We start from the raw sequence: 23751 nt of genomic DNA, 5'->3' as shown, positions 1-23751 counted from the left end.
GTACTGTCAAATACAGAATGTTACACTTGTATCGTCGTGAAATATATGAATTATTTGTTTAAGTATTTGTTGAACTAATTTTGTTTCACTCGCAGCGAAAAATCGTCATCAAAACGTCGCGTTCTGTGGGAATATGTGTAATTGTTTTGAAGCAATTACACCTTCCTTTCTGGATATTGTAAAGTATCATAAACTGTTGGAATATTGAGTTATGATGCCGAAATAAGATACGACGAAATGTTTTGGGGGTCGTTTATCACAAAGCTTCTAAAATCTTAGAGATCAAAATGGCTATCGTTTCAAAATTCGTGGATTAATAAAGATCGAAATGGATTAGTTGTTGATTTATAAGAAAACGACGAAATGCTGTCTTCCTTTATGCACATTTTCCTAACTTCTAGATCTTATGTCAAAATGGCTATTTTATAAGATTCGTCGATGGACGATGACTGGAATGGATTACTGATTGATTTATCGACGAGTGAATGATGATAATGGATGAAAGTGAGATTAATCTGTCGTTGAAACCATGTTTGAATGTAACGGGCACGAGTTGGCAGCGGAAAATCGATCAGTCAATCGAAGTGACTGTTTACATCGACGTGACAACAACAACAACCAGCTCAGAATCAGGAGATCGGCGTCCGTTTGTTCCCGTCGCTCAGTCCGATAACACGCGCAATATAAACAATAAAACTAACGGATATACCTCCAGTCCTAAACACCGTGTAGATGCGAGGAAGGAAGTTGATTCGACTCGTAATAAATGGAACGATGGGTTATCGTATTTGAGGCGGCGTGATAGCGGCGATCATCACTTCTCACGCCTGCAACCGACTGATTTTAGTAATAGATATTGGAGCGATGGTTTGGCAGTTCGACCGCCAGTAATACTGCGCACGGATAGCGACGAGGAGAGTTTGTTTAACGTGAAACCGGCGATAAAAACCGTCGAAAATGGACTCGTATTTCATCGCCTGGACAGCAACTTATCACAGTCCAGTGATTACTATAATCATTGTAATAAGATTATCAATAATATTTTATTTTTCAGGATCCAGTTCCACAGTTCGCGGTTGATATCTGAATCAGAGTTTACTGATAGCGAAAATATACTTTTGCTGGTATGCGATGTAATAATTCAATTCTTGGTGTTTTTTCCCAGTCGCAATCGACTTACACTACTCTTTCGACTGAAAGAGACTATAGTTGCACGAGGAAACATCGGAAACATGTTTCTGTTTCCTGTTTCCGTAGTTTCTCTGCGTCGTGTTCGTTGGGGTTAAAGCGCTCATTTGCGACCAGTTGCAACCGATCGCAAGGCGACACATCCGCATTTAGTCAAACCAAGAACTGTGGTCCTGGAACGTTGTAAAATCACTTTTTGAAAAGTTTTCTCTGTATATATGTATGTGATATGGTTTGTATTTTCAGTATCAGCTCATGAAGCCGTTGAATTCGCGAGTAAAGGAGGATTCCTGACCAAGATCAGAAATGGCGGGCGACATCCACGATTCTTTAAAATGCATACGGAAAATTTCATCCTCGAATATAAAAGTGCCAAGAAACTGTGCTGTAAACCCGGTCAGCCAATCTGTGAGTATCACCTAGATCAACCTCATGACGTCACAATTCGACTTTACACGAACAAGTCAAGAGATCAGACTTGAGCTGAGTCTACTGTATCATCCAACTCAGATATCACTCTCAAGTCAAAAGATCGCACTTGAGCGGAGTCTACTGTACCATCCAACTCAGATATCACTCTCAAGTCAATAGATCCGACTTGAGCGGAGTCTACTGTACCATCGAACTCAGATATCACTCTCAAGTCAAACGATCCGACTTGAGCTGAGTCTACTGTACCATCCAACTCAGATATCACTCTCAAGTCAAGAGATCTGACTTGAGCGGAGTCTACTGTATCATCCAACTCAGATATCACTCTCAAGTCAAACGATCCGACTTGAGCTGAGTCTACTGTACCATCCAACTCAGATATCACTCTCAAGTCAAGAGATCTGACTTGAGCGGAGTCTACTGTATCATCCAACTCAGATATCACTCTCAAGTCAAAAGATCCGACTTGAGCGGAGTCTACTGTACCATCCAACTCAGATATCACTCTCGAGTCAAAAGATCAGACTTGAGCGGAGTCTACTGTACCATCCAACTCAGATATCACTCTCAAGTCAAAAGATCAGACTTGAGCGGAGTCTACTGTATCATCCAACTCAGATATCACTCTCAAGTCAGAAGATCAGACTTGAGCGGAGTCTACTGTATCATCCAACTCAGATATCACTCTCAAGTCAAACGATCTGACTTGAGCGGAGTCTACTGTACCATCCAACTCAGATATCACTCTCAAGTCAAGAGATCAGACTTGAGCGGAGTCTACTTTACCATCCAACTCAGATATCACTCTCAAGTCAAAAGATCAGACTTGAGCTGAGTCTACTGTACCATCCAACTCAGATATCACTCTCAAGTCAAACGATCCGACTTGAGCTGAGTCTACTGTACCATCCAACTCAGATATCACTCTCAAGTCAAGAGATCTGACTTGAGCGGAGTCTACTGTATCATCCAACTCAGATATCACTCTCAAGTCAAAAGATCCGACTTGAGCGGAGTCTACTGTACCATCCAACTCAGATATCACTCTCAAGTCAAAAGATCAGACTTGAGCGGAGTCTACTGTACCATCCAACTCAGATATCACTCTCAAGTCAAAAGATCAGACTTGAGCGGAGTCTACTGTATCATCCAACTCAGATATCACTCTCAAGTCAGAAGATCAGACTTGAGCGGAGTCTACTGTATCATCCAACTCAGATATCACTCTCAAGTCAAACGATCTGACTTGAGCGGAGTCTACTGTACCATCCAACTCAGATATCACTCTCAAGTCAAGAGATCAGACTTGAGCGGAGTCTACTGTACCTTCCAACTCAGATATCACTCTCAAGTCAAAAGATCAGACTTGAGCTGAGTCTACTGTACCATCCAACTCAGATATCACTCTCAAGTCAAAAGATCAGACTTGAGCGGAGTCTACTGTACCATCCAACTCAGATATCACTCTCAAGTCAAAAGATCAGACTTGAGCTGAGTCTACTGTATCATCCAACTCAGATATCACTCTCAAGTCAATAGATCCGACTTGAGCGGAGTCTACTGTACCATCCAACTCAGATATCACTCTCAAGTCAATAGATCCGACTTGAGCGGAGTCTACTGTACCATCCAACTCAGATATCACTCTCAAGTCAAAAGATCTGACTTGAGCGGAGTCTACTGTACCATCCAACTCAGATATCACTCTCAAGTCAATAGATCTGCTATTTTACGTTTATCAAAGTGATTCACAGGTTTTAGAATTTTTGTTTTGTCTTGTAGATGAACTGAACGGTGTACAGGAGATTCGAGTCGGTCAGAATACTGAAACCTTCAAGGAATACAGAAGATATATACCGGTCAGTACCTCACCAGCTCTGAGTGACCTGTCGTCTCTATCTATAGGGTCGCACATTTTTCTTAGAGCAAAATAAACGACACTTACGTTCATTGCAGGTGGATTGTTGTTTTTCGGTGATATTTTTCGGATCGTCGAGAATTTCGTCACTAGATTTAGTGGCAGCCGATATGGATACACGTGACAAGTGGGTGCGAGGACTGAAGTGCATCATAGCTAGACACAGGAACGTAGGGCTGTCGAAGAAAAAAGATCGATATCCTTTATCTGATGTGTACGGACGTGTGAAGGTTACTGAAGGTCTTACTGTTGATTACTGAGTTGATAACTGATTAATTTGAAAATTTTCATTCATATTTCAATGAAATATTCCTGGTAAAGATTTACTTATTGATAGCAGTTTTCAGGGGTTGGCAGTTTATGTCATTCTTTCGTTAGAATCTATGATGTAGAATAGTTTTATATCATTTAAATGTGATTTCTTTAACCGCTGAAAACATGGATTGAAAATGCATTTAAGAAAGCCGACAGAAATAACGACGGTTCGTTAAACCTGAAAGAAATCCACAATCTGCTACCGGTGATGAATATACACATTAAAAAGAACAAAGTCGAGGAAATGTTTGAGGTAAGTTGAAAAACCACTTCTCGAGTTCGAAGACTGAGTATACAGTATTTGAGTATACAGTTTTTCAAGGGCTTGTTTACAGTTTTTCGAGGGCTTGTTTACGTGACAAGTTTATAGTACAACTTAACGTCAGCCTCAAGAAAATCTTATTATTTTCTATAGCCAATCTGAGATCTTAAGAACAGTCTAAGCTCATTTTGTTTATATTAAAAGTGTTACAACGTAAATCAGTCTTATGATCTAAAACCACTTTCTGTCCATCTGGGTCCAGGAATTTAGTTAAAACTGAAGGATATGGGTTATGTATTTGAGTCTAGGCATTCCGATTATTTTCAACACTAAAGAGTCAAAGATTAACAAACGGAGTTTAAGAAACTGATCCCGTAGAATGTATCGACTAGTGAATATTGAATGTATTATTTACACAGACAGCGAACACCAACAAGAAACCAGGAGCATCAGGGGAACAAAGTTTAGATATGGACGAATTCGTTGCATTTATTCACAATCTACAAAAACGTCAGGAATTGATGGATTTATTTGAGGAGTAAGTTCGACATTATACTCATAAAACGAGTACGAAATGTTTCATTGAGCTAAAATTAATTTTCCACGCAAAGGGATGTATGCTATTATATTCGAGCTTACACAGAGCTTATACAGAGTAATTTCTGATAAAATCAAGTTAACCCGGAACTCTTCGTAAGTGTCACAAAAATATCAAAGTATTCATTCAATTCGTATTGCAGGTATAGCGACGACGCTCAATACATGACGACTGAAGACTTGAGAAAGTTCCTCAAACACGAACAAGGTCAGGATAAAGTACCCGACTTGGTGCTTAACAAGATGATCGAACAATACGAGCCTTCTCCCGAAGTGAAAGAGGAACGTATGCTTAGTTTTGAAGGTATTGTTTTTTCGCTGAATTTGTTCGTGTAAAAAAAATCAACTGTTTCGTGTTCGGTTGAACTTTTATACAAATTTGTTTTCAGAAATGGCCGGTTGGCTGATGAGCGAACCTACAATTAATGATGTTTGAATAGAATTATTTTTCTAACGATTTAAGGTTTTAGTTGAAGAATTCTTTTCGTTTCTCTTATGACGAGGTTTAGTTGATACAAGAATAGATCTCTTTGAACATTTATCAATTGTTGGTCGACTTACCCAGTATTAGCTTGCTTCACGAATAGTTAACGTTGTTTCTGTGTGATTTTCTTTTACTGTAGGATTCCAGTTTTTTATGATGTACGATCAGACTATTTTCAACCCCGTCAATGAAAAGAGCGTCTGTCACAACATGAATGAACCTATATGTAATTATTTCATCAACTCATCACACAATACGTAAGTATCGAGTCATGAGTCGAACTGAGGAACCGGGTCATGGACCCAACCACCTAACAGCTCTGGTAATGAGATGAAAGTTTGAAAACTGTTGACTCAATTCAAGGCATTTTAATCATCTAAGTAAACGAGCGAATAAAACCAGCGTTTGAAAAGGTTTACAGTGATGGTGATGATCACGATGGCCTCGACCGCGACGACGATCACGACCGCGACGACCATGTTGATTATGATGATGATGATGATGATGATGATGATTATAATAATGATAATGATAATGATAATTCAAAATCCATAGAAGCAAAAACAGTACAAATCTCATTTTCTAATGAGTAATATATATTTATTATAGGGAACGTTTTCGGGAGTTACATTATCCCCTCTTCAGGCATAGCGCAAGTGATTAAATTTACAAATCATGCTGGTATTAACATAATAATGATAATGAATTTGATTTGTAGGTATCTAATGGATAATCAGTTAACTGGTATGAGTAGTATAGAAGCTTATATAAGAGCATTAGAACTCGGCTGTAGATGCGTCGAGAGTAAGTAGTAATCAGACAAAATTAAATATTTGAGGGGCTTAAGCGTTTCAAGAATGTTGTGTATTTCAAATCATGAATTATTTATGACAATTATAGAAAATAACGCATTATTTCCATATGAGAACCCTCCGATGTTTGATATATGTTGATGTTTTTGTTATTGTAATAGTGGATTGTTGGGATGGTCCTGATAATGAACCGGTCATCTATCACGGATATACACTGACATCAAAAATACGGTTCCGTGACGTCATCGATATCGTTAACACTTATGCATTTAAAACCTCGCCGTAAGTTCGTCGTGTGTATTTGTTTCATTGGGGCCAGTGTTGTGCAGTCACAACTTAGAAATAAGACTATTGTAACCAATCTGACCAGTCTCAACCCATTTGGCTGTATGGCTAACCAGTCATTCTCATGATAAGACCACCTATACTTAAGTCACGGACTGTTCCGCAACTGGGCCCTGGGATATTTTTCAATCTTTGGGAATTTAATATTTTAAGTTTTTTTCGGTTATTTCTGTGTTACAGTTACCCCGTGATACTGTCTCTTGAGAACCATTGTTCTATAGAACAACAGAAAGTAATGGCAAGGATTCTACTGGAAATATTAGGCAGTATCCTTTCTGAAAGAAAACCTACAATAAATCCGTGCATTTCAGATTCTAAGCCATAGAGTCGTGTGCATGCGATCAGCGCTGGAGACTAGCCTTAGAATGATTTAAACGTGTAAAGATAATCAGTGAATTAACAAACTTCGAGGGTTAATGTCATGTAAATCACTTATTGCGTTTGGCCGTATATATAGCGTCTTGCCACGTGGAAAATAGGCACATGGCTCCAATACCCCAGTACGGCAGTATTAGGCTTTATCATTTATGTGAATTGTAGTTATTACGGAGTCTTCGTTTCTCGCGGATTCGTTTGACTATTTCGGAACAGATACGAATTCATACGTTCACTACTGCTTCGTAAAATGTTCGTGTGGTCGTTTCGAATTCTTAACGAGTTGAAATCAGATAAACTATACACGACGCCCGTCTTATGCAAGGTTTTAGACCAACTTCCATCTCCCGCCGAATTGAAGGGTAAAATATTAATCAAAGTAAGTGAATAACGTGAGATTCGCATTTCTTACCTTACCCATCGTCAGTTCTGTTCATTTTCAAGAAGTTAGATCTGCGTCAAATCTTAACTGGGAACTGTGCAACTGAAACGTTTCTGAAACCAGTTCAATTCTCGGTTGAATTGCAAATGAACTAATCTCAACTTAAAGAGTTAACTCTTACTTATAACCTGCTATTTTCAAATAACGGGACTGATGATGGTGTTGTGTTTGTTCAGGGTAAGAAATTCCCATCTGAAGACGTGGCAGCCGACGACGAGGCCGAGGTCAGCGACGAAGACGAAGCCGCCGACATAAAACAAGACGAAGTTGAGATTACTCGTAAAAAAAGCAGCAAAAAGCTGAAATTAGCGCGTGAATTGTCGGATTTAGTTGTCTGTTGTAAGAGTGTTAGTTTTAAAGGATTTGAATATGCAATAAACAACAGTAAGTCGAACAAACCTACAGTTGAACCTCGTTAATACGATTCTGTCTAAAGACGAAACTCGTTTATTACGATTATTTCCAGCATGTTCCAGCTGAGATATTTGATATCAATCTAGCTTTTGATAATACCAAAAATTCATAAAGATATGAATTTTTGATAATACGAAACCTGTAATTTCATTTTTGTCCACATGATTCGTCTTAACGAGGTTCCACTGTACCATAGCCAGCATCCAATTGCTCACAGCTTTTACCTATCAAGTTCATAAATGGTTTTAAATACTTTCTTTTCATCCTACAACACGTGAAGAGCCACTCTGGGCATTATCTACAGGTTTTTTCTCAACCCGCCGACCGAGCGCCACTCACGGCATTATAAGCAATTCGTAAATTCTGAGAGCCACGTACATGATTTATTTTCCCTATTGATGGCAAAACCTTAAATTTTATGATCTCATGACCGTTGAATGTACGAAAATATGCTTGGACTAGATAAAAATGCTATAGGTCCTAGGCGAAGAAATGTTCATTGTTTAAGCACCTATTTTTCAGACAAGAGCTATGAGATGTCATCGTTAGTGGAGCATAAAATGAAGAAATTCGCCGAACGGGATGCTTCCGATTTCGTGAAAGCGAACAAACGTTTTCTGACGCGAGTTTATCCGGACGGAGGTCGCACAGACTCGTCAAACTACGAACCGTGTGTGGCGTGGAATACCGGCTGTCAGATAGGTAGAGTTATTGACGGCGAATAATTACATAGAATACTATTCAAACGTTTTTCAGTAACAGTAAATCTACTAGTTTCAACCAGTCCTGGAAGTGGTTGTATCCGTTGTGATCTCCGATCCAGTGAACCCACCCAATGCACCTATTTCGTCCCTTAAAAAATATTCTGACAGCTAAAATGTGTGTATTGTTTTACAGATAAAAAACTTTCTTTTCCGATTTTTTAGTTGCCTTGAATTTCCAAACGCCGAGTAAAGCTATGCACCTGAATTTGGGGAAATACAGGGATAATGGACGGTCCGGTTACGTGCTCAAACCCGATTTTCTACGCGATGGTAAGAATTACGTAAATCACCTTTCAACGTTATACATTAGTAACAGTTGTGAATCTGATATCTATATCTATATATATATATATATATCTGTATATATATCTTAGTTACAGAAACCGACGTTAGGGGTGAGTTTTCAGTGTTTTGTCCTCACGAAATGGAAGAACCCAAAATGCCAACCAATCATTATACGTCACCGTCGGATGACGTCATAGAATTTTGTGAATTATCTATGTTGTATTTTGCGCGGGGTTTGAAGTTCTAAAGTTTTTCGCCGGCACTTATGCTTTCATATCATATTTACTTTGTTGAAATATTACACGTAATGACGGATATATTGTTACTGTACAGGTTAACTGATTTTATTCACGCACACAGGATACCGCGTAAGCCTGGTGCAGAGACGGATTAGTACTTTATAGGTTAACTTAGTTTATCGGAGCATGAGCTTTCGCTACTAATGTTTAGTGTAGCTTCATTCATCAAGTGAATGATGAGAATAGTAGCGAAGGCTCGCGCGTCGAGTAAACAAGTTAACCAATGAAGTGCTATTCGTCTCATTGTGTTCATTGATTATATTTAGATAGAAGTTTCGCCGTCAGCGCATTGTGTGGCTTCATCGAGTAGATGGATCGCTCAAAATCACTCATTTTACCCGATTAAACTACGATGCGCTACGTGATTTCCCGTGAAATCGGTTGACCAACACATTAACTATCCGTCTTTACGTTTGATATTAGGTTAACACGGTTCATCTACGACTCTTCACGGGAATATGGATATCAATAGTTTTACATTCGAATAGAATTAACGACCCGAATATCTAATGCACTTTTTCGGTATATTTTCCTCTCTACGGTTTTAACTCTATATTTTCGTCTTGCTGCTATGATTTTTCAACTTATAAAAGCATCATTCTTCACTCTTTTCAAATATATCTGACGCTCCCGTAGCTGCCGCAGCCTGCCGCACGTTGCATGTTAAAACGAGAGACCACACGATCAGACATTAATAACCCCTGTCTATATGGTTTTATGTCATATATTCTCCTAACGATCCATTGTCGAAATCACCACCGTCTGAAACTTGAAACCAGTTTCACAATTCTACCCCTTTACGATGAACAACGAGCACAACGACGATTTTTGTAAATGTATATAGTAATTATGACCGTCTCGGTCGGTTCTGTTGCAGGTAAAGTCTACTTCGATCCGCGAGGTCCGTTTCACGAGTCGTGGAAGAAGATCGTTACGATCAACGTCATCAGCGGCTATCAGCTACCGAAAACACGAAACAAGAAAAACGACATCACAGATCCGTATGTGAAGGTTAAAATCTACGGTGTTGACGCCGATAAACAGAAGACTAAAACTAAAGTCGTTAAAAATAATGGTCAGTACATAGAAGGGGCAGTTTAGTGTTGGGGTGGGGGGGGGGGATACAGAAAGCAAGGCGTTCATCGATATAAAGAGAATCCCACAATAATAACGAAGATATAATGTCCGAAAATGTTTCCATGAACTAGTGTATTTTTTTCATTGTCTCGACTATATCCCAATAGTCATCTTTCAGGAATACTGTTTCCAGTATTAACAGTGTTCTACAGTATTCCTGAAGATGACTATTAGGATATAGTCGAAACGTTGAATAAACTACACTAGCTCAAGGAATACAGTATTCCTGAAGATGACTATTAGGATATAGTCGAAACGTTGAATAAACTACACTAGCTCAAGGAATACAGTATTCCTGAAGAAGACTATTAGGATACAATCGAAACATCGAATAAACTACACTAGCTCAAGGAATACAGTATTCCTGAAGATGACTATTAGGATATAGTCGAAACATCGAATAAACTACATTAGTTCAAGGAATACAGTATTCCTGAAGATGACTATTAGGATCAAGTCGAAACATCGAATAAACTACACTAGCTCAAGGAATACAGTATTCCTGATGATGACTATAAGGATATAATCGAAACATCGAATAAACTACACTAGCTCAAGGAATACAGTATTCCTGAAGATGACTATTAGGATATAGTCGAAACGTTGAATAAACTACACTAGCTCAAGGAATACAGTATTCCTGAAGATGACTATTAGGATATAGTCGAAACGTTGAATAAACTACACTAGCTCAAGGAATACAGTATTCCTGAAGAAGACTATTAGGATACAATCGAAACATCGAATAAACTACACTAGCTCAAGGAATACAGTATTCCTGAAGATGACTATTAGGATATAGTCGAAACATCGAATAAACTACATTAGTTCAAGGAATACAGTATTCCTGAAGATGACTATTAGGATCAAGTCGAAACATCGAATAAACTACACTAGCTCAAGGAATACAGTATTCCTGATGATGACTATAAGGATATAATCGAAACATCGAATAAACTACACTAGCTCAAGGAATACAGTATTCCTGAAGATGACTATTAGGATATAGTCGAAACGTTGAATAAACTACACTAGCTCAAGGAATACAGTATTCCTGAAGATGACTATTAGGATATAGTCGAAACGTTGAATGAGCTACACTAGCTCAAGGAATACAGTATTCCTGAAGATGACTATTAGGATAAAGTCGAAACGTTGAATGAGCTACACTAGCTCAAGGAATGCAGTATTCCTGAAGATGACTATTAGGATATAGTCGAAACGTTGAATGAGCTACACTAGCTCAAGGAATGCAGTATTCCTGAAGATGACTATTAGGATAAAGTCGAAACGTTGAATGAGCTACACTAGCTCAAGGAAACATTTTCGGACTTTATTTCCTCATTGTGGTATTCTCTATCACAACACGGATATGTGTCTTATCGATAGTTATAAAGCGTTCATTATTTTGCCCGTTTCTGTATTTCTAGGATTCAATCCCATTTGGAATGAAGAATTTAGATTCGTCGTCCAAGTTCCACAGTTGGCTTTACTTCGTTTCGTAGCGTACGACGATAACGCGATGAGCGACGCTAAGATCGCTCAATATACAGTACCGTTTCAATGTATTATGCCAGGTATGAGAAATCCCCAGTTTCAAAGGCTGAAAACACGTCCGAGTCCTTTATTACCACCGGGGATGATCCTGTATTCCTTCTGTACCTCAGCACTAGTGACCCTAGGGAATTTCATGTATTCAAAAAACTTGTATTTACCCGATTATGAACTCGGTTAGATATCCTCAGCAGACTCGACGCGACAGAGTTTCCTGATTCTGAGTCACCGAATAAGGCACATTTTACTATAATTTCTACTTTCGATTACGATTACGATTACGATTACGATTACGATTTTATTTACACTCCAACCATTTCCATGGTATATGGAGGAAAACTATTACACGTGTATATACAAATATTTACAAAACAACACTGAAGTGATTAAAATTTAGAGAATGAAAACGTAACGAAATATATATATATATATATATATATATATATACATCAACTATTTACAATACTATATATACTATTGGAGGGATATATATATACATCTAAGCCGGTTTTAATGAATTTAGCTAATTGGACCGTTGGGTTTTCTACTACTGAAAACCCATTGCGCCACCTGGTGGTTGGTTTATCTCAATTTGAGATGATTATTCGTAGGCGTATCATTGTAGAATACCGTATTCAGTTCATTGTGAAAGCGACAACTTGTTTCTATTTCCATTCGTTTTTTCAGGGTATCGTCATGTTCCGTTACTGAAAGAAAATGGTGAACTGTGTAAAGACGCTTATCTATTTGTCCATATGGAAATAATCTAAACTAAAAAAACCTTCTACAATCAAACCTATGCATCGATCCCACCTTCTTGTAGCGCAGGAATAAGTGCAATATCGCTTAAGATTTATCTGTAAGATAAGCCCGTTTGCTGTACATATTTGAACGCAGTTCCACAGATCTCAAGTTCAGATTCGATTCAACCGAGATCTGTGCAACTGAGTCTGGAGTTAATATTCGATTGGGTTTAAAAACGTAGGTATAGACCAATATTGTAGGGTTTGCGGCCAGGGTTTGTGTTGGCGTGAGCTTCAGCTAGAGGCAATCAAACCCTGGCAAGCGATGACGATGTAATCTTAACTCGTGTTGAGGAGACAAGCTTGAGTTGCATGATTTCTACTATGGTCATTTTTCGGTCAGAACCGACTAAATTTTTGTGAATAAAAAAACAAATGTTTATACTTTGATATCCTGTATAAATAATATATTTCACATTTAAATCCTGCGTAATGTGGAACTCATGTGCTTGTTTTATATATAGGTATTATTTGACATCGTTTTGTTATTGCCCTTAGAATATCAGAGAAGTCATGAATGAGACAGGACTCAGTTATATAGATTCTTACTTCTAATGCAAACTCTTGAATCGTGTGGCAATGGGTCCAAATCCAAAAATTAATCATGAGGTAAATGATTCACATGATCCAATTAGACGTTGTTTCTGGTCTGAAATGATGAGCCCACGTGTACATTACGTATACAGTACATGTACATTTGATTTTTGTTAAAACAAAATACAGGAACGATATGTGTGCAACAAGTATAGATTTTAAGATTGTTATATATAACATCAGTAAGTTACTGATTATACATTGTATCTTTAATATACGGCATTCCTTTTAGTTTTTATGTAATAAATGAAGATATTTGTTTGTATAAAAAGCGTTGTTTTAGTTATGGTTGTGTCTACCGGGTATTTCACTATACGCCACACAGTTACGTGAGTTTAATCCGGCTCAAACACCGGGGCCCAGTGTTGTGCAGTCGTGACTTAGATTTGAGACCAGTCTGAGGTCATCTTAGTCCTAGCTGATCTAATAACTTATCACTAGTCTGAATGATTAAACGGCAGTTTGACGTACGTCACGACTGTACAACCAGGCCCTGATGGGGCCGGTTGCACAGTCGTGACTTAAGTCTAAAAGCGGTCTTAAATCTTAAGACTGGTCTTTAGTTGTAAGATTGATCATAGAACCAAAATGAACTTAGACTGGTCTTAAGTTGTTAGGTTGGCTATAGAACCAAAATGAGCTTAGACTGGTCTGAAGTTGTTAGATTGGCTATAGAACCAAAATGAGCTTAGACTGGTCTTAAGTTGTTAGATTGTCTATAGAACCACAATGAGCTAAGACTGGTCTTAAGTTGTTAGATTGGTTATAGAACCAAAATGAGCTTAGACTGGACTTAAGTTGTTAGATTGGCAATAGAACTAAGTTGGTCTTAGACTGGTCTAAGACCAAGACGTGACTATGCGACCGGCCCCTGGTTTTTAAGAAAACAAACCCAACGTATGCTGAAAGATCGTTTAGCTTTTCAAATCGCTTCCGAAGTAGGCATGGACCCCTAGTGTAGTTAAAGCGCAATTTCTCGTAGTCACAAAGAACTAAAACTGCTGTTGCGGGTTGTAAATGCAGGGCGAGTTTTATAGGCCCCAATGAAATTCAGGGAAATTCCCCTCATTCGAGAACAATTCCATCTGAAAGTCGGTTTAACAGGAACTGGTTATTCGATCGGTATTCGACGCAATAAACACCTATACAGGTATGATTTATATAGATCATACATGAAAACCTGAAAAAGGGCTGTTTTATGAATGCTATAGTGTTAGCTAATATAATAGTATTAGTTGATCTTGAAAAATTTGAAGAACAACTAGAACATAAGATTATTGATCGCGTATATTCAACTGAGTAACTAATTCTTCGTGATTCTCATTTCGATGTTTCCTCCGTAATCATTATGGAGATGAACTAGCAGTTTCTAGGGTTCAGTAACATTTAGTTTAAACCTTTCCTATCATCGTCTCGATTTGACTGTAGGTTTAATGCCGGCCAGCTCGGTTTCGTTCATCATATCAAATCGCGTGAATTAATTTGTTCGGACTCCGCTGATAGCAATTTTTGAACGTACGTATGATAATATTTTGTAAGTTTAATTTCATATGATAAGTTTAAAACCCTACATATAAAGAATTTATAAGATTAAAATCAATTCTTCTTTATCAAGAATTCGAAAGGTCGTGTCTTTTGATTTTAATCCTTGATGAATATATCATTTTCATATCATAAATCATGTATATAGTTGGATATAGTTGGTTTCAACAATATATTGTAAAGATGACCTTATTTCATTAAAGTCGCGTGTTTGAATGTCCCCTGTATATATAACCATAGGAATTCCCTTGATTTTGTTTTTGAAGGAACAATATTCACTGTGAAAAATGATCTATATGGAAGGCTATCTATACAATGAATGAATATAATAGAAAGACTGGTATTTAGGTGGTTATCGTCGCAATAAACGGTAATAGTTCATAAACTGTGTTGAAGGACTGTCAGCTTTCGAGAAAATATATAGTGATACTTGATATTACGAGATCCTTAAGATCGGTAATTGGTAATTCATTGCCGATGGTCAAGGATTAACCGACATTTTGGAACACTTAAGTAGAAACTTTATTGATGCCATAAGTTACACGAAAATGAACTACCCGTCATTAACCGTAGTTGCTGTGACCGCGATTTTCTTCTTTCTGCCGGATGCAACGATTCAAAACCGTAAGTTTGAAATTGAGTGATCGATATAGTATACAATGTGTGAAAATTTAGAACGTAAAAATGACCCCTTAAAAATTGCTGTATCCTTCTGTATCACCCTATGACATCATTGAATTACTGTGGAGCCAGCCCAAAATAGTTTTCATAAATAGTTTTTGACGTTACGAAAAGGTGATCCAGGTTAGTGATGATGTGATAGGGGAATTAATGCAGGCGACAGTTCGGATAAGACAAGCTACATATGTTTATATACTGAATATTTCAGCGTGTTATTCGTATTGTCACCCGTTAACTCAAAAATTCGAAAAAACCCGGTACTGCCCTCGGCAAAAACACTGCTGCAATTACGGACCACATAGGGTTTGTTGCTCGAACAAAACCTTTGAAGTGTCAAAACAAATAAACAAAAGAGGTAACTAAAAAAAGATAACTCGCTTTAGAATATTCAGAAGATAAAAGGTTTTGATAAAGGGTGCGTGTATATATCCTATTTTGTATTTCAGGTGTAGTGAAATGTCCGGCCGATATCAAACATAAACACTGCCGCACGTATTGTAAGCAGGGACGTTTAATAAATGGTTTCGAGTGCGAGTGGTTTTGCTGTGGTTCTAGCAATTCAAAATATTGCTGCAAAACTCGCCACTTGATCAACCTTTATCAAAATCTTGACTTCGACCCGGACTCGTGGTAAGTTACTGGCACCCAATCAACTAAAAAACAAAACTAATGTCTACCCAACGGATTTTTATGTGTTTCAAAAATTCTATTTTAGCGGCGACATAGACAAGAACGATCATAGCAATCCTTTGAAAATACCTATTTCGGCCGGAGTGTCGTCTGTTGTGATCATAGTTTGTGTAGTAGTTGTACTGATTCGCACTCATAGACGACGTCAAAGACTTGCTCAACGAGGTAATACAAAATGAAACCATCTATTTGCTTTGCGCGGCCTAAGACTACGTTATCTATGATATCAATGATTCTATCGTTTATAACATACACATTACCGATATCGAGGGTTGTAAAGATTCAGAGACCCGTTGCATGGTCATGGCTTAGACTTAAGACTTTTCTAAGACCAGCTTAGTTCTATAACCAATCTAACAACTTAAGGCCAGTCTTAAGATTTAAGACCTCTTTTAGTATTAAGTTATGACTGTGGAACCGGCCCCAGGACTCAGTTCCATACTTCTAAATTTAAGATTTCACTCATTGAAAATTAACTTATTTCAACTCAACAGTTAACTTTAACTTACAACTAGGCGTTTCGTGTTCATTATTTCAAATGTGGAACATAGATAAGAATATTCACAGATGCCGGGGACCACCAGTAATAATAGAGATACGCCATCCGGTGATACATAACACAATTATAACAAGTATATGATTTAGAGAGTAAACTCATTAATAAGCAGCTCAAGAAGTAGCTCAAAAACTCTGGAATATTGTACGCAATACATTTCCTCAAATTCAAAGGTCGAACCTCAATATCAATAGAAATGTGGTATTTTTATGAAGATTTGAATATTGAGACGCTGTCACTAGGCGTAGATTCCACCATCATTTTGATTTTAATCGACATTCTCAATTATCTTCAGAGCGATTGAATCGACGAGACGCACATACAAACGAACAAGAAGAAATAGAACAGACTCCGTCCTCATTTACGTATGCAAATTTATTCGCACCTGGTGGGGTATACGGCCCGCAACCGGACGAGGCTCCGGACTGGTTGCACTGCGCACACCCGTGCAACGCGTCGGCCATGACCTGCAAGATCAATGCGCTGACGCATAATTCATCTACGGATGCATCAGAACCTCCACCGCCATCATACAACGAGGTGATGAATCTGCAACAATTTCCGGACGTCGTAAGCGATTCGCAGTCATCGGAACAGCCACCTAGCGGTGATTCAACCAACTACGGAGTTACGTCATCGTCGGTGACGCTGCAGGACGGAACAGCGACCGAGCGCTACTAAACACGCAACAGCGCGACAACGGTGATTTCTTTGAGGAATTTGATCATGATGCATTCAAATTCCTCGTAGAAATCATTCGATTTATATCACCCGCATCGCTCGATGTTAACCACGATAACCACGTGATCGGTTTAAAACGAAGTATCTTAGACAGCATCAGATCTCTTGTACGAACCGATACCAATTTAACTGCGAATCACTAATGCAAACTGGCTGCAATAACCGAACTACCTAGTCCGTGTATTCTTTCTGGTAGAATTCTAATTCTAAATAACTCGTAATCCCCTATTAACTATGTGCTCACATGTTATATATAACATTTATCATAATTGTCTTTATGTACTGTACTCGATCGAATTGTTTTGAATTCGAATTGGATAAGATTTCGTCTGTTCATCGTGTTGTGGTGATTCTATATCCAGTGAATTTGGTCAGGTCTATGCTGGGAACGTTTTACAGTCCAGATTGGATATATCAAGAAACAGAAAGATTATTTCAATTAACAGAAACTTACGTTTATTTCTCTATATACTTTCTGCAAGAGAAAGTACATAATTTACGATATACTGAACTACATAATAAAATCCCGGAGACGAAAACAAATCTTGATTTATATAGATACAAAAAGAAATACTTTATAAGGAACACAAAAACAAGAATGACTTAAATATACCGTTTTGATGATATAGCGAGTATAGCGTCAGGTGGTCAGTATTACTTCAAAAATATCGGGGGAAAATATGAATCTAGTATAAAAGACATGTTCATGTATTTACATATATTCAACAGATCTCTGTACTTTACCTGAGACCTTTTCTCTTGGTGAAAATGAACTTACAAACACGTGAAACCTGACAGTTTTATCAAATGGTGACAGCGCGATATTTCAAAATAGTGAATTTCTGACATGGGTGGTTTTTGAGCTGCCCCAGATTGAGGTGTATATAAGTACGTTGCGCCCCCCCCCCCCTCTCGTACCTCCCCTCCCCTTATCACTCGTGATATTTTAATATACAGTTTACAAAACTAAAACATCGTCGATGAAACAATTATTGTTTTTATATCACATTTAATGCTTCTTTTTCCCTGTCATGAAAGTCGATTACTTTGAACAAACATTCAACGTTCCCGCTCCTCGTCAATAGGTCTGTAACAGCAACTACAGCAAAACGAAGCCTCGACAATCGACACGATAAATCCAATCGTAAACAGGAAAATCTTCACCAGCGCAGTGACATAGGACGGCATGAAGTAATCGCCATAGATTCTCATCAGTACCATGGCTAAAGTAGCCGAGGATCCGCCCACGCTGGCGGCTATTCCCGTCACGATAGCGGTAAGAATCGAAACGACCATCAGGGCTACGATGGCGCCTTGGTTTTTACAGCCGCGACCAGTGTAAACCGATATACCTATAACACCGTCAACAACAAGAAACAGTCCGGCCCAGTAACCGGTAAACGCGCCCGTCCATTTCCATTCCGCTTGCTGGACGATATTGATGATCAAAGTGGCTAAACCGCAGATTAACAAAACCACTCCCATACCGCACAGTGCTTTACGCCGTGCTTCTTTTCTCACAGTAGGTCTCTGTTGTTGCTGTACGTAGATAACGTTTGGTTGTCCTCCTACCGTCACTTGTCCCGGCTGAACGTTCACGTATTGCACTCTTCCGTCGGGTCCCGCGTATTGTATCTGACCGTTCGGTCCTGCTGTGATGACCTGCACGTTATTCGCGGGCGGGTAGGCCGGATTCACGGGCGGGTAGGCCGGGTTCGTAGGCGGATATGCCGAGTAGGCCGGGGGTGGTGGTGGTGGCGGCCCTCCCGGGTAGACTTCGTTTCCTTTCGCTTGCATCGTGGATGAAAACTTGAATTTGGAAATAACTACAAAAACGATAAACGTGTTTATTATTGTCCTAGTTAAATTCATTGGTTTACAATCTAAACAACGAACTCTTGATTATGGAAATTGGTATAAGGCAAACTGAATACAAGGCCAAAGTTTGATATACGGCAGACCCAATACTTTTTAAATAAACGACCCTTAGATCAGCACAGTTCATTTTTCTGAACGAGAAAATCAGAATAACCCAATGTAGGATAAGGGTGCGAGCCTTCTTTCCCGACTTATCACCGGGTTGTAGATTGCATTCAGAAATCAGAGGTCATTATACAGGCATCGGTATATGTGATACATTCCGGTAGCACCGTCAATTAGGAGCCACACCCAAACAAACTTTACTGGATATCACGACGCCGTTTCCAAACTACCCAAACCCATAAAGCTTTAATGGTCAAACATTAATAAATTTCCAATTTGATCGGAATTCATACGAAAGATGATCTGAGTTAACACTGTTTCCAAAATAGGCCTAATACTGAAACACTCGAAGAACGTCCAAATTATTCATTCGAAAGCTTCATGATAATGCGCATATACTGTTCGAATTATCATATTGATATTATTATTGTTTTCATCATTGCCATGACAGTGCGCACGGACAATTTTGAACTGTCAACAACAGCGCTTGACGTGGTTCACTGAACCGTTACGTTCAAATCGACCAACAATAAACAGTTCGACGTTCGTTAAGCGATATAAATAAACCTATTAATTGACCCGAACGCGCCCGAACTGGGCGCGTCCCGGTCCAAACTAAATAAGCCACTAAATGGACTTTTTTGATTCTGCGCATTAAGAGAAGAATCCACGATCAACAGCAAGGCAAAGCGATAAGATTATCTTGAACGTTTCAACTCAGTTACTGAATAAAAATGATAATCTTTTGAAACAATTTCAAATAATTTCAAACAATTTCTTACGACATTATCTAAATCATTTTTAAATTTTTACATTTTTCGTGTTTCTTGTTGTTTTTTTTTTCATTTTCCGGAGCGACAGAATAGACCGAATGCATAGACACCTCGATAGTATTGAGTTTACGAAGAAAGACCTCAACACGAATTGAAAAAATAGCAACGACTAGAAGAGTGCTAAAATTGAAGTTTTCCTACCCAGAATTAGAATTTCTATTCGTTACAACGAAAGCGATGTATTTGATATGTTTATCAGTTATTTCAGAGATGTTATTATATATAAGAAGACGTGAATTGATTACCTTTGTTATACGGTACTGTAATAACCTCGATGTCAGTTTGTCGTCGGTCGGTACGTGTGGCGTAAATTATGTATAGATCGTTTCCGTGTACGCGCGTAAACAACCCCACACGGTGTCCTAGGCGACAACAGCCCCGGTGTATAGCAACAGCTGAAGTGACGTCAACAGTTCGAGAACATTGAATGAACGAATATTGTATAATTACATCCAATATCTTTTCTTTTTATCAGAATATTTGCACCCAGGATCCGGTATTGCAGTTCTCGGTAATGCCTGATTTTCAAGTTAGTTCGATTACAACATCGATGCCAGAAATCTAGGTTTTAGCCACCAGTTTCACGGGTAATAATCTGACTGACTTCAAGGTTGTTCCAGGTCGAACTTAGTTCTACATTAGCTGCGGTCACACGGAGACGATTTGGCCAGGGCCATTAGGAATCATTGGGAGAATCGCATCACCGACGCAAAACAGAAAATAAACGCAAGATTCGATTTTCATATCGATTTGACTGTCTTTATTAGAATATCCAATACCGGAAACCGACTAAGTGAAATGAATACGCGTGTATTTAATCCATAAAATATACATTCAAAAATAAACGTGTTTTTTATGGCACAAAAGGCGATAAAAATATAGCATTAAGTTTGAAAACAATATCTAATTCTAGAGTAAAAGAAAATAAGATCATCAAATCTGCCGAACAGTTTCCTTATGTCGAACAGATACGTGAAAGATTATATGCATTAAAATGAAGAATAGTTTCTAAAAAATATATCGGCCATTTGCGATTTGCAATGCGCGGCCGTACTTAAGATCATATACATATACTACAAAGTGAATTCTTCATCTTCAGCACAATCAGCAACAATAAAATATAAATTCAATGCCATTGTTTAATGTTAAAGATATCATTGTTTCAATATGTTACGATTTACATCTATTGTTACACGATGCCTCGTGTCTTATTGTTTAAGGCGGTCTTCTTTCCGAACGGATTTATCGATGTCGATCAGTCGAGATTTTTCTTTGATGACGTCATCGGTTGAATAATCGGGTTGGATGCCGATTTTCAGTAGGTAATTATCCAGTAGATTAACATATTCATCGCGGTACATATGCATGTGACTGACGTGCGGCGACCTGTCCCAAATTGCGCAATAATTTCAAAACTATTCTTCACCCTCCAGTCGGCTATTGTCTTTTCAATCGTCTCCACGTTGCAGATAACGTCGGCTTTCGAGTAAAGAATCAACGTTTTCAAACCTAAACGATTTTCCTTGAACGCCACCGAAGCCGTCTGATACGGTTTCATGTGAGTTTTAAACGTGTTCACGTAGAAATTCAAGCCCGAATAAAGAGCTCGACGTACGGCGGGATTGGTCGTGACGGCTTTCGAAAATCCGTTCGGAATTCCCTCGAAATCTACGGGACTGTCGAAAATCTGCCCGATCATTCGATCACAGATATCGGCGTGCTGATTTTCGGGATTGGTAATCTCGACCAGGTATTCGCCGTACAGGTAACCGCCCACTGAGAAACCGTGTGACAAAATCGGTCGGTCTTTCAAGCGATCCTCGCGCACGTAGTCCAGAATCTGATGGACGACTTTCTGAGCTGTTTTCGGCCACAGAACTTGCAACGGGTTGATACGAACGTTCAAGACGTCGAAACCGCGGCCTAGGTAATAATCGGAGTAGTTCTTAATGTGTTTCTTCCGCGCTAGGAGCCACGCGAATAGAATCACAAGCGGTTTATTACTACTCTTTTCATTCGCCGATTCTAAACTTCGCAATTCGAAGTTTTTATTGATATTCGTCGTAATCACCTTCGCCAAATCGGATTTACTTCTCGTCGCCGTCAATTTCAATTGGAAATTCTATTCGAAGAGAATATATATAAGAAATCGAAAATATAATGAAGCATTCGATTAAAACATGATCGTGCCGGCAATTATAATGATTGTGTTAGTTTGATTGCCGGGGCAATAATGAAACTTATTACATTATGAAATGACATGAGAATGATTTTGCAATTCGGGCCAATGATTGTAGCTAGACAACACTTCCGGTACATATAATTGGCTACCATACTATATAAATTGATTTTAAGAGGTTAGGCTATTTAACGCTGGATACCTGTCAAGGGTGTATATCAATTTTATGGCCCCGATTGAAAAATTGACATTCACAAACGATTAAATCTAAAGCCATGGGGAGAAGAACTATGGATTGTCAGTAGGTGGCCATCAAGTCGAGTAAAATTCAAACCGATCCTGCCGTTCACATTTACAAATACAAATATTCTATAATATTCAACCAACAGCTCAAGCGAAATTTTAACAAGGCCCTTAGTCTGGCTCCTAAAATACCAAACGCCATCCTTAGCATGCAGTGAAATTTCATGAAATATTGAAGAGTTGTTTGAAATTAGTGAAGAGGAGATTAAGTTTGTGTTAGTTTGATTGCCAGGGCAATTCTTCAATGATTGTAGCTAGACAACACTTTGTTTGCTAGTTTCAATTAAGGATTTCACACGTAACTTTCAATCAAACATAATCAATTCCGGCGACAATAAAGACCGGCGTGATCCGTCGTGAGTTTAAATGACAATCAATACTTGTGTCTGGGAAACCACGATCCGAAAGATGAAAAGAAAAAGAGACAAACTTATACCCGTATCTGTTACCCGTATCTGACGGAATATTACTTACTGGAGCACGGAATAGTGTAGTTAAACCCGAGTAATGGAGACATATTCGACTTCTTGCCATTATCTTTATTCTGTAAATGAAAAAGGCTCTTCTTTGTACAGTGCCTCGATGTTTATATGTAGATCACCCGCTGTCTACATGATCAGTGCATGTCATATCGTATATGTACCGGGTATGTAAGCTGCCACTTCGTAAAAATGCCGTTTAGCATTATTTCATGTCGACAAATAGATTATGCAAAAAACACTTACTAAACGTATTTTGAATTCATCAATTTTTTTATGGCATGAAAATCCTCAAAATAATCGATGAGTCGGGTATATTTTTTCCTGGTTTCCAGACAGAACCCGGAAGTCGTACGATCGGTGGTAATTACTAGAGCATAATTGATCCGGTGTTAAAAACTGCACGATATCAGTAATTGTCAAATATCAATAACAGCGGAATATAATGTGAAGTAAAAATATTGATAAGAAATTGTTTGAAATTTCATAGAAAAAACTAGAAAAGTCTCATTTGAAAAATATACTAAAATCGGTTTATTGCGCTACTTAGTTATTCTCGGGACTTTGCAGTGATAATCTACAGGCATCAGGGATTTTCATGCCTACCTGCACATGAAGTCCTGAACTCCCTATTGCCATAATGCTAATCTAATCAGTCCCTGTTGATGTCACGACGTTCATTCCTTATGGTTAGTTCGAAAAACAAACAGCCAAATTGAGAATCAAATGAATAGCAAAACAGTC

The 23751-nt window shown here is 38.5% G+C and overlaps 4 protein-coding genes across 9 annotated transcripts in view; 2 read left to right on the top strand and 2 right to left on the bottom strand.

The window, feature by feature from the left end:
* Window positions 1–13265, top strand: part of LOC141912561 (1-phosphatidylinositol 4,5-bisphosphate phosphodiesterase delta-1-like) — a 50877-nt gene extending 37612 nt beyond the window's left edge. For 4 of the 6 annotated variants that reach the window (XM_074803839.1, XM_074803842.1, XM_074803838.1 and 1 more), the window contains 18 exons: window positions 1435–1596; window positions 3403–3479; window positions 3577–3736; window positions 3979–4106; window positions 4535–4653; window positions 4856–5016; window positions 5336–5453; window positions 5915–6000; window positions 6170–6290; window positions 6534–6619; window positions 7022–7107; window positions 7347–7554; window positions 8107–8286; window positions 8511–8618; window positions 8723–8743; window positions 9810–10007; window positions 11500–11646; window positions 12311–13265. In XM_074803839.1, coding sequence (XP_074659940.1) covers window positions 1435–1596; window positions 3403–3479; window positions 3577–3736; window positions 3979–4106; window positions 4535–4653; window positions 4856–5016; window positions 5336–5453; window positions 5915–6000; window positions 6170–6290; window positions 6534–6619; window positions 7022–7107; window positions 7347–7554; window positions 8107–8286; window positions 8511–8618; window positions 8723–8743; window positions 9810–10007; window positions 11500–11646; window positions 12311–12393 — 2249 coding nt within the window. In that variant the 3' untranslated portion in view covers window positions 12394–13265. Of the gene's footprint in view, window positions 1–81; window positions 1021–1434; window positions 1597–3402; window positions 3480–3576; window positions 3737–3978; window positions 4107–4534; window positions 4654–4855; window positions 5017–5335; window positions 5454–5914; window positions 6001–6169; window positions 6291–6533; window positions 6620–7021; window positions 7108–7346; window positions 7555–8106; window positions 8287–8510; window positions 8619–8722; window positions 8744–9809; window positions 10008–11499; window positions 11647–12310 lie in introns of those variants that run through there. The other 2 variants (XM_074803836.1, XM_074803837.1) reach the window with 2 other exon arrangements.
* Window positions 13266–14327: 1062 nt separating this feature from the next.
* On the top strand, window positions 14328–17759 carry LOC141912756 (uncharacterized). The gene is made up of 6 exons (XM_074804137.1): window positions 14328–14535; window positions 14829–15186; window positions 15452–15598; window positions 15690–15873; window positions 15959–16098; window positions 16785–17759. Exons 2-6 carry the CDS (start codon window positions 15111–15113, stop codon window positions 17168–17170), a joined length of 933 nt encoding a protein of 310 aa, XP_074660238.1. The 5' UTR covers window positions 14328–14535; window positions 14829–15110; the 3' UTR covers window positions 17171–17759.
* A 410-nt stretch (window positions 17760–18169) lies between these two features.
* On the bottom strand, window positions 18170–20337 carry LOC141913144 (uncharacterized). Its single transcript, XM_074804605.1, has 2 exons — window positions 20292–20337; window positions 18170–19056 (listed from the first exon to the last, which is right to left on the bottom strand). The coding sequence occupies exon 2, from the start codon at window positions 19025–19027 to the stop codon at window positions 18290–18292; it is 738 nt and encodes a 245-aa protein (XP_074660706.1). The 5' UTR covers window positions 19028–19056; window positions 20292–20337; the 3' UTR covers window positions 18170–18289.
* A 688-nt stretch (window positions 20338–21025) lies between these two features.
* On the bottom strand, window positions 21026–23350 carry LOC141913368 (transmembrane protein 53-like). Its single transcript, XM_074804873.1, has 4 exons — window positions 23254–23350; window positions 23003–23072; window positions 21473–22168; window positions 21026–21434 (listed from the first exon to the last, which is right to left on the bottom strand). The coding sequence occupies exons 2-4, from the start codon at window positions 23060–23062 to the stop codon at window positions 21255–21257; spliced, it is 936 nt and encodes a 311-aa protein (XP_074660974.1). The 5' UTR covers window positions 23063–23072; window positions 23254–23350; the 3' UTR covers window positions 21026–21254.
* Between the last annotated feature and the right edge of the window lie 401 nt (window positions 23351–23751).

The sequence above is a fragment of the Tubulanus polymorphus genome, chromosome 11 (assembly GCF_964204645.1).
Source record: "Tubulanus polymorphus chromosome 11, tnTubPoly1.2, whole genome shotgun sequence".
NCBI lineage: Eukaryota > Metazoa > Nemertea > Palaeonemertea > Tubulaniformes > Tubulanidae > Tubulanus > Tubulanus polymorphus.
This window is presented reverse-complemented; position numbering and strand designations above follow the sequence as displayed.